This window comes from Ylistrum balloti, unplaced genomic scaffold (assembly GCF_031769215.1).
Source record: "Ylistrum balloti isolate Yb309-2 unplaced genomic scaffold, AGI_CSIRO_Ybal_v1 Utg370236, whole genome shotgun sequence".
In the NCBI taxonomy this organism is placed as follows: domain Eukaryota; kingdom Metazoa; phylum Mollusca; class Bivalvia; order Pectinida; family Pectinidae; genus Ylistrum; species Ylistrum balloti.
Genome location: NW_026782193.1, coordinates 320,428 through 335,164, shown reverse-complemented (window position 1 = coordinate 335,164; position 14,737 = coordinate 320,428). Strand labels below are relative to the sequence as shown.

The 14,737-nt window shown below is 40.1% G+C and overlaps 1 protein-coding gene across 1 annotated transcript in view; it reads right to left on the bottom strand.

Moving 5' to 3' along the window:
- Positions 1-14,436, bottom strand: part of LOC132552103 (neuropeptide receptor 15-like) — a 55,525-nt gene extending 41,089 nt beyond the window's left edge. The window contains exon 1 of the mRNA XM_060216247.1: positions 13,961-14,436. Within this exon, the coding sequence (XP_060072230.1) occupies positions 13,961-14,436 (476 nt within the window). The remainder of the gene's footprint in view (positions 1-13,960) is intronic.
- Positions 14,437-14,737: the final 301 nt, after the last annotated feature.

The following is a 14,737-nucleotide window of genomic DNA, read 5'->3' as shown; positions in this document are numbered from 1 at the left end:
AAGTTATTAGCTGTACAGATCACACCACGGGGAATAATATGTAACACAAAGTTATTATCAGTACAGATCACACCACGGGGAATAACAGGTAGCACAAAGTTATTATCAGTACAGATCACACCACGGGGAATAACAAGTAACACAAAGTTATTATCAGTACAGATCACACCACGGGGAATAACATGTAACACAAGTTATTAGCTGTACAGATCACACTAAGGGGAATAACAAGTAACACAAAGTTATTATCAGTACAGATCACACCACGGGGAATAACAGGTAACACAAAGTTATGATTAGTACAGATCACACCACGGGGAATAATAAATATCTATACCGAGTCACGATCGACTTACAAACACTGTCGGAATCGAAACACGAACACTGTGATTACGTAAATCATTGCCCCGATTCGGGATCGAACCACGCACACTGTGATTACCTTAGTCACTGTCCCGAGTCGGGATCGAACCACGCTCACTGTGATTACCTAAGTCTCTGTCCCGAGTCGGGATCGACCCAGGAACACTGTGATTACCTTAGTCACTGGTCCGAGTCGGGATCGAACCACGCACACTGTGATTACCTAAGTCACGAGTCGGGATCGACCAACGAACACTGTGATTACCTAAGTCACTGGTCCGTGTCGGGATCGAACCACGCACACTGTGATTACCTAAGTCTCTGTCCCGAGTCGGGATCGAACCACGCACACTGTGATTACCTGAGTCACTGGTCCGAGTCGGGATCGACCCACGCACACTGTGATTACCTAAGTCACTTTCTCGAGTCGGGATCGAACAACGCACACTGTGATTACCTGAGTCACTACCCCGAGTATGGATCGAACCACGAACACTGTTATTACCTTAGTCACTGTCCCGAGCTGGGATCGAACCACGCACACTGTGATTACCTATGTCACTGTCTCGAGTCGGGATCGACTCACGAACACTGTGATTACCTAAGTCACTGTCTCGAGTCGGGATCGAACAACGCACACTGTGATTACCTAATTCTCTGTCCCGAGTCGGGATCGAACAACGCACACTGTGATTACCTAAGTCACTACCCCGAGTATGGATCGAACCACGAACACTGTGATTACCTTAGTCACTGTCCCGAGTCGAGATCGAACCACGCACACTGTGATTACCTAAGTCACTGGTCCGAATCTGGATCGACTCACGAACACTGTGATTACCTAAGTCACTGGTCCGAATCTGGATCGACTCACGAACACTGTGATTACCTAAGTCACTGGTCCGAATCTGGATCGACTCACGAACACTGTGATTACCTAAGTCACTGGTGCGAATCTGGATCGACTCACGAACACTGTGATTACCTAAGTCACTGGTCCGAATCTGGATCGACTCACGAACACTGTGATTACCTAAGTCACTGGTCCGAATCTGGATCGACTCACGAACACTGTGATTACCTAAGTTACTGGTCCGAGTCGGGATCGACTCACGAACACTGTGATTACCTAAGTCACTGGTCCGAATCTGGATCGACTCACGAACACTGTGATTACCTAAGTCACTGGTCCGAATCTGGATCGACTCACGAACACTGTGATTACCTAAGTCACTGGTCCGAATCTGGATCGACTCAAAAACACTGTTTCAAATACCGCGGTACGTTTTAATTATCAAGAGTTTCTTTAAGCACTCATACCGTTTTACCAAGATACACAGAAAACAAAACTACACTTAATTTGCCCAGTATTCCTTATGAATACACCTTGAATGCGGTTCACTGTTCCAAACAGACACACCATCATTTTTGTTATCATTCAAATCACCATATACATCTTTGTCTATACAAGTACACTAGATTAATGTTACAACTCATACCGTAACATAATAAATGTCAAACTCGTCCTTGTCACCGAATCACATATCGGGGTAATTGTTCTACTATCTTATAATGATAAGACATATATACTATGTAGGGGGAGCTTTGGTACAATATCCGAGCACACTTTACAGCCACAGTATCTGTCTGTATCTAATAATGGTGATATGTCTCCAGCCAAATAAGTGATTCTCCTACCATATCTATTGTACAACATAGTTATAGATCATACCAACATGTTTATCTCTTTATAATCCATTTACGTAATATGTTGGAGAGGGTATACAACTAGACGGAGGTATTACACTGATACAGTCCAGTTTTTATAGATGCTTTTCGAGGTCTCACCAAACGTCTGTACAATCAGAACCAACTCTCCAGGGAATCATTTAACGATGTCAGAGTCCTTATTGTTTTATATATGTATTTTATTCTGAAAGCTTTTACCATATCGCTGAAATTGGCGAAAATAAGAGTCCATTGAAAATAGCCTCTGTTACAGTATCTGAAATGATTGTGGCAAAGATCGGCATTCAGACTGATGATTTTCCCCCATTTAAAAATTCTTTTAAGGCAGAACTCTTTGGCCGACAAGTTTCAATACAAAACGTTTGTTAATTTTCTATAAGCGTCACTAATTTTCTTGACTTTTCCCCGAATGGGACACAATGTTCCCAATCCAACGAATTATAGATAACTACAAACAATGTTTTATTTCAAATTTTTAGTTTTACAAACAGCATGAAAAGGATTTCTATTCTTTCCCTAATTTCAAGATATCTAGTTTTTTCCAAAAATACCATTTTTTAACCCCCTCCCCACCCGCGAAAAATATGTGACCGCAAATCTTACGACAAAACGAGCAATCGACAATTTAAATTATAAATTTATCGTTTCTGTTAATTGAATCAAAGAGCGGTGTCTTACTGTAGCCAGACCGGTTACTTTTTACGGCCGACTGGGGAGTCGAACCCAGATCGCCTGGGTGGGAGACGAGTGTGTTACCACTGCACTGATGAAAGTACTTGGTTATAAGGATAAAGGTAAGTAAATTGTTTGAAATTTGTAATATAATCGTAAGTACACTAAGGTCCGAATTAGTGTGACGAGATGGTAAAAAGATTATAGGTAAAAAAAATACACTTGATGGTAACAATGTCCTGTAGTCAATTCAGCTACGCCTTGTTTAACACTTGATCACAAATGTACGGAGGTTTTATTTTCCCCACCCTAAGGCGAATGTAAATAATGTTACTTATAAGTTTTTAGTTTAACAAAATCCCCCAAAACTCCAAATCTGTGTTGTGACATCGCCCGTTTGTACTTTATCATTGTGTTGAGAAGTTCTCGGATATTAAAAAGGCGTAGTAACTTGTTGTTGCAGTAATGAGTTAAAACGTTATTTATCTGAAAATTCCTCGTATGCTTGATAATTTGTCGCTTGAAGTGAAATTTTAACCGAAGCGTTGTCACGTAGTTATAATTGGGACTAAATTAGAGACAACTCTAATTGCTCTAAATAACGTTCTTTTATGATTAATCCTATGATAAACTCAGTCTTGTGTCTGCAGGGCAGTAAGGACACGTGTCACGTCGTGTTTACTTCATATTTTATGTGTATAATGCTAAATAGCCTTGGGCGATAACATAAAATGATTTAAAAATTCAAAGACATTTTTCAATAAATTTGTTTCTGTTCTCGTTAGAAAGCGTCTCTTACTTTGTACAATTTCTTGTTATCCGTGAACAAAGCTAACAGGTAATGTTAATTCTGTATTAAGATACAGATAATCTGGGAGTGATTCACTGCTGTTAAATTTACACTTGCATCGCTATCAATTACGGCAAATGTTTGACCAATCAACACGTCGCTTCATTTTCTGTGTAAATGATTTCCACGAAACCATTTCACAAACGTCACGTTGCACGGTAATTGAAGCGTTGACCTTGTTTGCTATAACGGCGAACCTCCATCACAGTATAAACCCCCAGAGACACGTTCAGATCATACAGGAATTACTTACTGTGAAGGTATTGTATGTGTAACAGGTGTATAATATTAAAGTACAAAAACTGACGTTCATTACAACATGCAGCTTTCAGGCAAATTACCATGAATTACTAAAAGGCCCCGTTGTTTGCCGACAAACGTATATCTGGAAAAGTAGACTTGAATCAACAACTTTTTAACTACCGGGGATTTGGGGTAATGAGCAAGAGACTTTGTAATAACACTTTCACAATAACACATAATTATGTTTAACCATTAAATATACATAAATGAGTTACATTCTTGAAATACAATACCTCTACAGAGGGCCTTTAGCAATAACATACAACGTATATAATGATATATAGGGTGACGTCATGTAATGACGTAATATACGTGAGTGTTGATTGAATATGTAAACAATAAATCCATTCTAAAATGTTTACCGTGATGTCCATTTAACTTCAAGTTCGTAAAAAATAATGATAGATTTCGATATTCTAAACATAAGATTTACCGTGTTAATGCTTTGGAATGAGTTGATATAGCAATAACAGCAACATAGTGTATTGTCATAATTGATTTGAAGTAACTAGACGTGACAATTGAGTTGATATATATTCCAATAACAAACAAGGATGGACGTAATCAATACCAATGTTACACTTCTGGCTACGTTTTCTGGGAAAACGGTAACAAGTGTTCTTTGGCACCTGGCTAAATACATCCAACTACATTCTGCCGAAATCCTGTTTCCATGAGTCCCGGCATGTTGATTGTGAACAAATATAGCTAATGTCAATATATACAAATAACGACAAAAGAGCCAAGACTGAATAATGTGGAATACCAGTCATACAGTGTATCAGAAAGGTGATCCACGCCACTGATGTTGTGGAATATCTGTCATACAGTGTATCAGAAAGGTGATCCACGCCACTGATGTTGTGGAATATCTGTCATACAGTGTATCAGAAACAGTGATCCACACCACTGACGTTGTGGAATACCAGTCATATAGTGTATCAGAAAGGTTATCCACGCCACTGACGTTGTGGAATATCAGTCATACAGTGTATCAGAAAGGTGATCCACGCCACTGACGTTGTGGAATACCAGTCATACAGTGTATCAGAAAGGTGATCCACGCCACTGACGTTGTGGGATACCAGCCATACAGTGCATCAGAAACAGTGATCCACGCCACTGACGTTGTGGAATATCTGTCATACAGTGTATCAGAAACAGTGATCCACGCCACTGACGTTGTGGAATATCTGTCATACAATGTATCAGAAAGGTGATCCACGCCACTGACGTTGTGGAATATCAGTCATACAGTGTATCAGAAACAGTGATCCACACCACTGACGTTGTGGAATACCAGTCATATAGTGTATCAGAAAGGTGATCCACGCCACTGACGTTGTGGAATATCTGTCATACAGTGTATCAGAAACAGTGATCCACACCACTGACGTTGTGGAATACTAGTCATATAGTGTATCAGAAAGGTGATCCACGCCACTGACATTGTGGAATACCAGTCATACAGTGTATCAGAAAGGTGATCCACGCCACTGATGTTGTGGAATATCTGTCATACAGTGTATCAGAAACAGTGATCCACGCCACTGACGTTGTGGAATACCAGTCATACAGTGTATCAGAAAGGTGATCCACGCCACTGACGTTGTGGAATACCAGTCATACAGTGTATCAGAAAGGTGATCCACGCCACTGACGTTGTGGGATACCAGCCATACAGTGTATCAGAAACAGTGATCCACGCAACTGACGTTGTGGAATACCAGTCATACAGTGTATCAGAAACAGTGATCCACGCCACTGATGTTGTGGAATATCTGTCATACAATGTATCAGAAAGGTGATCCACACCACTGACGTTGTGGAATATCAGTCATACAGTGTATCAGAAAGGTGATCCACGCCACTGACGTTGTGGAATATCAGTCATACAGTGTATCAGAAACAGTGATCCACACCACTGACGTTGTGGAATACCAGTCATATAGTGTATCAGAAAGGTTATCCACGCCACTGACGTTGTGGAATATCAGTCATACAGTGTATCAGAAAGGTGATCCACGCCACTGACGTTGTTGAATACAAGTCATACAGTGTATCAGAAAGGTGATCCACACCACTGACGTTGTTGAATACCAGTCATACAGTGTATCAGAAAGGTGATCCACGCCACTGACGTTGTGGAATATCAGTCATACAGTGTATCAGAAAGGTGATCCACACCACTGACGTTGTTGAATACAAGTCATACAGTGTATCAGAAAGGTGATACACGCCACTGACGTTGTGGAATATCAGACATACAGTGTATCAGAAAGGTGAGACACGCCACTGACGTTGTGGAATACCAGTCATACAGTGTATCAGAAACAGTGATCCACGCCACTGACGTTGTGGAATACCAGTCATACAGTGTATCAGAAAGGTGATCCACGTAACTGACGTTGTGGAATACCAGTCATACAGTGTATCAGAAAGGTGATCCACGCCACTGACGTTGTGGAATATCAGTCATACAGTGTATCAGAAACAGAGATCCACACCAATGACGTCGGTCTCGTCGCGATATAGTCGATATCTCAGTACGCACACCTGATATACAAAATGCGGGTTTCAAATCATTTTCAAAGTAAAGCCAATTTTACAAAGGGCTTAGCTACTGTGCCGATTCTCATCAATCGATGGTTTGTAAATAAAAAAAACACTTCCCATTTCTTACTGACATTTCACTGTTTGGAAGAGTTTAAAAAATTGGCGTGTTTGTAAAAGTACAAGACACTGGGAGCGTGTATTGTTCAGTATAGAATCTCGTGCCGAATCGACATAGACTAGAACATACTGTCATTTGTCGTCATTAAGTGCAATTGAATTGCGAAAAATGCTTTCCGAGGAGCCCGAAGTTAATTGAATGCGAGAAACAACTACAGAACACTGAAAGCGAGTAAGTACCCAGAGCTGGAACTCTTCGATAAGTCATTTCAACATCCAAAAAGAAGTGACATTGCATATGAAACATTGACGTAGCGACAGAACAATGATTGATGAGAATGGCAGAAAGAAACACGTGTATATATTTGCGAAGGCGTTGTGAACCAACATGATGACCATCTCAAATGTCCTTGCTGTCCACGGGGCGGCACGATCACCATATCAAATGTCCTTGCTCTCCATGGGCCGGCACGGTCACCATCTCAAATATCCTTGCTGTCCACGGGGCGGGTCTGCCACAATCTCAAATGTCCTTGCTGTCCACGGGGCGGAACGATCACCATATCAAATGTCCTTGCTGTCCACGGGGCGGCACGATCACCATTACCAATGTCCTTGCTGTCCACGGGGCGGCATGATCACCATTACTAATGCCCTTGCTGTCCACGGGGCGGGTCTGCCACCATCTCAAATGTCCTTGCTGTCCACGGAGCGGCAAGATCACCATTACCAATGCCCTTGCTGTCCACGGGGCAGGTCTGCCACCATCTCAAATGTCCTTGCTGTCCACGGGGCGGCACGATCACCATCTCAAATATCCTTGTTGTCCATGGGGCGGCACGATCACCATTACCAATGTCCTTGTTGTCCAAGGGGCGGGTCTGCCACCATCTCAAATGTCCTTGCTGTCCACGGGGCGGCAAGACCACCATCTCAAATATCCTTGTTGTCCACGGGGCGGCACGATCACCATCTCAAATGTCCTTGCTGTCCACGGGGCGGAAAGACCACCATCTCAAATATCCTTGCTGTCCATAGGGCAGCACGATCACCATTACCAATGTCACCATATCAAAGCTAGTCATCATACTGACCGTGTCAAAATGTCTCATTCACTATATCAACATCCATACATGTTTTATGTCAAAATACCTCATTCACTATATCAACATCCATACATGTTTTATGTTAAAATATCTCATTCACTATATGAACATCCATACATGGTTTATGTCAAAATATCATCTCATTTACCATAGCAACATCCATACATGTTTTATTTCAAAATACCTCATTCACTATATCAACATCCATACATGTTTTATGTTAAAATATCTCATTCACTATATGAACATCCATACATGGTTTATGTCAAAATATCATCTCATTTACCATAGCAACATTCATACATGTTTTATGTCAAATATCATTTCATTTACCATAGCAACATCCATACATGTTTTATGTCAAAATATCTCATTCACTATGTCAACATCCATACATGTTTTAGATACTCTTCGAAACAATAGCGTTGTGTAAAATATAGGGCTGAGGTCACATCTGGCGTGTTTTCATTATCTATGTATGTTCGTATGGTAAGAAAGAGTATTAACCTTCGAAAAAACACGTGCAACGATATGTATTCTCCAACCAGACGTAATTTAGATAATTGGAAGCAACGAAACGAAAGTTGTCGTCTTAAGAGATACAGTGTAGTAATTGTGTGACTATTAATGAACGATATGGTGTCTCGTTTTTATCCAAGTAACCTTGATAATTGTAGGTCGTTTTCCGGTCCTTCTATTGCCAGCAAGACTTTTGACATAGAGCGGAAATTTCACTCAAGTTTCGTGCATCGTCCACGCCAAATTCGTTATTATATATTCTAAAACATTGGTTTTCTGTTGTATATCTTTTTGAGATTTCAGCAATATAATTTACATGATAATTTTTATGTTTCCTTAAAGTGGTAACCGTCTGCCTTTAACGCCGATCGCGAGAGTTCGTGAATTTATAGGATGATTAACCACGGGTACAATAGGAGTAGGCTCAATTCTCCAGCCTAATCTTCTTGGTTGTTCTGTTTTAAAAGTTTCGGTTGATCTGTTTTATAGGTTTCGGTTGAGAGGTTTTGGTTGATTTGTTTTAGAGGTTTCGGTTGAGAGGTTTTGGTTGATTTGTTTTAGAGGTTTCGGTTGAGAGGTTTTTGGTTGAGGTATAGCGACATTTACAATAGAATTCTGTAAACAAATAACTCATTTCACTCCCGCCATATGATGAATGATATGTTATTAAATAACCATCACACGTCGTCGTGTTCAAACTTGTATCACCATCAATATTAAATATGCTGTACGCACTGCTAAACAAGGCATTGTAGGTATCATAATTTAAAATGCTATTTTTTCTGATTTCATTGAAAACGAGATTTAATTTCAAGAGAAATATCATCTCCTGCATGAAATGTATGTAAATGATTGAGGAGTGTGTCTATAAAATGTGTGTTTCTGTATGTATTGAGCTGCAAGTCATATATTCATTATTGTACGCGTTTACAGACGACATTGTACTCTTGAAAGAAACAGTCGAGGTATTACAGAAACAATGACATATGTCTGAACCACTAGTTCACAGTGACATATGTCTGAACCACTAGTTCACAGTGACATCTGTCTGAATCACTAGTTCACAGTGACATCTGTCTGAATCACCAGTTCACAGTGACATCTGTCTGAATCACCAGTTCTCAGTGACATCTGTCTGAATCACTAGTTCACAGTGACATCTGTCTGAATCACTAGTTCACAGTGACATCTGTCTGAATCACTAGTTCACAGTGACATCTGTCTGAATCATTGATTGACAGTGACATCTGTCTGAACCACTAGTTCACAGTGACATCTGTCTGAATCATTGATTCTCAGTGACATCTGTCTGAACCACTAGTTCACAGTGACATCTGTCTGAATCACTAGTTCACAGTGACATCTGTCTGAATCACTAGTTCACAGTGACATCTGTCTGAATCACTTGTTCACAGTGACATCTGTCTGAATCATTGATTCACAGTGACATCTGTCTGAACCACTAGTTCACAGTGACATCTGTCTGAATCACTAGTTCACAGTGACATCTGTCTGAATCACTAGTTCACAGTGACATCTGTCTGAATCACTAGTTCACAGTGACATCTGTCTGAATCACTAGTTCTCAGTGACATCTGTCTGAATCACCAGTTCATAGTGACATCCGTCTGAATCACTAGTTCACAGTGACATCTGTCTGAACCATAGATTCACAGTGACATCTGTGTGAATCACCAGTTCACAGTGACATCTGTCTGAATCACTAGTTCTCAGTGACATCTGTCTGAATCACCAGTTCACAGTGACATCTGTGTGAATCACTAGTTCACAGTGACATCTGTCTGAATCACCAGTTCACAGTGACATATGTCTGAACCATTGATTCACAGAAAGGATTTGATAAGAACGTGCTTGAAAGTTTTTTTCGATGGTTATATAGCCTTAGACATTGAGAATAATTTCTCCTGCGATAGTAGGAGTAATGGGGAGAGCATGTATACATGTTCGAGGCTGTGTTCAACACTGATTCCGGCAGTTATCAAAAGCTACTGAAAGTGAAGCCTAGGAATTAATGAGTTGAATTCCAAGCGATATTAATGTCGGTTACAGAATCTAAACTATCACACGTGGTTGTAACGAAAATAATAATTGATACGAGACAGTGGATTTGTGTGCGGTATTTTCAGTAAACAAGCAATACTTGCATGAAGTTTGCTGTTTGTCGTTGTTATCAATGACCTCTCCTGTTGGATTCAGCTGATTGCGAGACAGGAATCAACCTGACTTATAACTGAATTACTTTTTCGTCTGACACGGTATCATCGCCTCAGATCGAAAATAAACCTGTGATATCGCTATTGGGATTTAATACTCAGATCTCAAAGTATGATGAGACGCGTGAGCAATTATATTTGGCCTCTGTCGAGTCCCTATTGATGAAATTTACTACAGCACAGAATATTGTTGAATGTTGAATAATTCTATGAAAGTTAATCCATCTAAATATCACTTCAAAGACCATTGACATCTGCTGAATGGTTCATCGCAAGCTCTAAATTTTGACAAAAGACGGCCGACTTTGGGAGATAATTAAGGTTAGTGCTGGAGTATGTTCTTCCGCTTTGCTACTTCCGGTGTGATACGCATGCGTTGCATTCCTCTTTCAACAGTATGGTAATGAGGCTGGACATAGAATAGATGTTTATACGGCTGTCACCTGTATCAGTGTTATTGTTTAAGATGTGTTATTAACCTGAAGCTTAGAGCGTGGCAGCATTTTTTGGCCGGGCCTAGTGATAATCACAATGAACATAATAACTGCAGAAGTGATTAATTGAAGGTATAGTGTGGTCGGGTGGCGCACTCGCCTTTCACCTAGCCGACCGTGGTTCGATTCCCGGAACGGACGTGCAAAGGTAAGGGGTCACCTGCCCGACCACGTGGGTTTTCCCCGGATACTCCGGTTTCCTCCCACAATAAGACCCCTCGCGCGCTTACATCCGGGCCAACAAGAGTGATTAGTATAAGATGTTAGCATAACTTGTTTCGCAATTGTTGTAAAATAAATAAAGTTTATATTAAAGGGATAGTGTACATATAATTAGTGCCAGCCGATAGCCTCCTGCATTCTTCTTGGTTTAAACAAATAAATTTGTCGAACAAGTTTGGAAATGCTACATCCGGCAAAAACATGCCACGACCTCGTTACCAACCCTACACAAACCTGTGCGTTTGGACTGATTGAAATGACAGATAATTATTCAAGGAGAGAATTTTACTTGATAACTGAGAGATTGAAACGCTATTTCGTTAAATGTCAACACAAATAATAACATGATGATAAGCTAAGCAAGCAAGATAAAAAAACAGCAAGAAAGTCATATTTCATAATTAAAATAATTATCTGAAAATTAAAAAAATAAAGTAAATGAATGTGGACACGTTTTCATCAGATAAGCCCAGATGATTCCCCATTTGTTATCAAGATCGGCTTTAATGACAAGAGTCATGTAGCCTGAATATAGATAGCGCCGCCGTTGGATAACTCAAATTACATTTTCGATAATTCAAAATCCAAAAATTTTAAAGTGAGGCATATGATTGTTACATGTGTTTTTCAAGATCTTATATTTGATAAATCTGTCGAATTTCCGTGAAGCTTTTTGTCATAGAAAGCTGTAAAACTAATTTCAACGATCTTAAATATGGAAACGTTCATCGCTTGAAGATATTATCATGGAGAATATCAGAGCCTTAGAAATATTGGTAAATTGTCGCAATGATTTGTCCTAGATAAGCTGATCCCACTTTCGTTTAAAGTTTGACCATGCTAAGTGTGTTGCTTGTATCCGTCGTATGAATGAAGGTTTGACCAGTTCTTTCTTCGGTCGAAATTAAAAACAGACTTAAATATCAGTAAGAATTTGGCGCTCATATTTTTCATTTCAATATTTTATTGTCATGATTTTACCGTCAAAAGGAATTTGGCAACAGGCATGGCCTATATAAATATACACATCCGTCAAATACCGAATAGATACAGTGATAAATACTAACATTGTTGGTGGTAGCAATATCACTCAGTGACTTAAGTCCGAGCGTCAACTTGCATGAAATACTGCAAATTATCCGTAATATTCAGCCTCCTTCGCTGAATCCATACATATTCAGCCTCCTTCGCTGATTCCTAACAAATTCAGCATCCTTCGCTGATTCCTAACAAATTCAGCATCCTTCGCTGAATCCATACATATTCAGCCTCCTTCGCTGATTCCTAACATATTCAGCCTCCTTCGCTGAATCCTAACATATTCAGCCTCCTTCGCTGAATCCATACATATTCAGCCTCCTTCGCTGAATCCATACATATTCAGCCTCCTTCGCTGAATCCATACATATTCAGCCTCCTTCGCTGAATCCATACATATCCAGCCTCCTTCGCTGAATCCATACATATTCAGCCTCCTTCGCTGATTCCTAACATATTCAGCCTCCTTCGCTGATTCCTAACAAATTCAGCCTCCTTCGCTGAATCCATACATATTCAGCCTCCTTCGCTGAATCCATACATATTCAGCCTCCTTCGCTGAATCCTAACATATTCAGCCTCCTTCGCTGATTCCTAACATATTCAGCCTCCTTCGCTGATTCCTAACATATTCAGCCTCCTTCGCTGAATCCATACATATTCAGCCTCCTTCGCTGAATCCTAACATATTCAGCCTCCTTCGCTGAATTCATACTTATCCAGCCTCCTTCGCTGAATCCATACATATCCAGCCTCCTTCGCTGAATCCATACATATTCAGACTCCTTCGCTGAATCCTTACAAATTCAGCCTCCTTCGCTGAATCCTTACATATCCAGCCTCCTTCGCTGATTCCTAACATATTCAGCCTCCTTCGCTGATTCCTAACATATTCAGCCTCCTTCGCTGAATCCATACATATTCAGCCTCCTTCGCTGAATCCATACATATTCAGCCTCCTTCGCTGAATCCATACATATTCAGCCTCCTTAATCTGTAAGCCATTTCGTATTTCAAGCATTCACGGAACATGTCAGTGAGAATGTGACTTATTATATAAGCGACAGAGTTTTCCCTCCTCCCTCTCCCGCCATGATGAATTATTTAAATTAACAATTTCCGTTTTATTGCGACCAGCACCAATGATTTCGTAATAAGCATATAACTATGATGTAGCAGCAACTTCCGGTTTGTGAATGAAATGGAGCCACAAGCACACACACTTATTAATTTGCATCACTATCTATAGATTTCTTTTTAGATATAAAAACAAAATTGAATATCATATTTTTAGTAACCACATTGACAGTTCCCGGGAGAAAATGCGATCGTACAGAATTTTTTTATCTTACCAAATTAGAATTTTAGCTAGAAAATGCCTAAATGATATAAAATATCTTCTCGCTTTAGAATTATAAATTCATTCTCGAAAGTAGAGCACGTATTAAACTTGTTTAAAGTAATTATTGTCAAAAATGAAAAATCAGTAAACACCACTATCTTTAGCTTAGATTTTAAGAGTATTCAAGAATTAATTTTCAATTTGTAGTCCGTGTTAAAGGGAAACTATCACGTGCCTCTATCAAGGCCACGTTAGTGGATGGTGTAGTCGTTATATAGAGAAGCTTTTTCTGTAATTTGTATGATACAGTGACCCTAAAATAGTGACCCGGAAAGACGGGTATTTGTTATATATATATTTGACCTTTACGGTTGGTTTGATGATATGTTACTTACCTTTCCACACAGAGGGCCATGAGAGTCAGGACGGACCCGTATAAAGCGGTCACCAGCACGTAACGGTTTATCTTACAACACACTGCCTGTAACGTCCACCCTCGGTCCATCATAAACTGCACAGTCTCTGGAATGCCCAGGATCATGATAACAAGGTCAGCAAAAGCTAGATTAGTTATCAGTAAGTTTGTCATTGATGTTCTCATCTTTCTGTTAAGCATAACAGCGAAGACCACTAAAGCATTACCACAAATCCCTGTAACACCTATCACAAAGAATAAAACCGACAAGAGGATCAGAAGTACTGGCGAACTTGATCGTTCTCCAGGTTTAAACGGCGGGGTGATGTTTTTTTGCCAGCCGGAAACATTTCCGAAATACAAAGGAAATATCGTCGTGTCCGTTGGAGTTTCGAAGACATCAAAACAGTCCATACATGTTTCCACTGACAAAACAGTACCCTTCTTGTTATCCATAATGGACAAGAAACAACCAATTTTTCAAATCACAAATACTCTCCAGATAGTCAACAGGAGTCGCCAGTGGTTTCTAGAATGCTTTATACATCTTAAGAACACAAAACTAATTCAGACTTGTACAGGTGAGAGTTAAAACTAATAGCGCTCACTGATATCGATCAGGACGCATAGAAAATCTTCGACACTGTTTAACACTCTACAAACTCCTGTCCAACCAGATCCGCACGCGCTTTCGGATCACGCGCTCTCATTCCTTCCCATGGATACGAACTTTCCTGACCACCTCTGGGATCAGTTT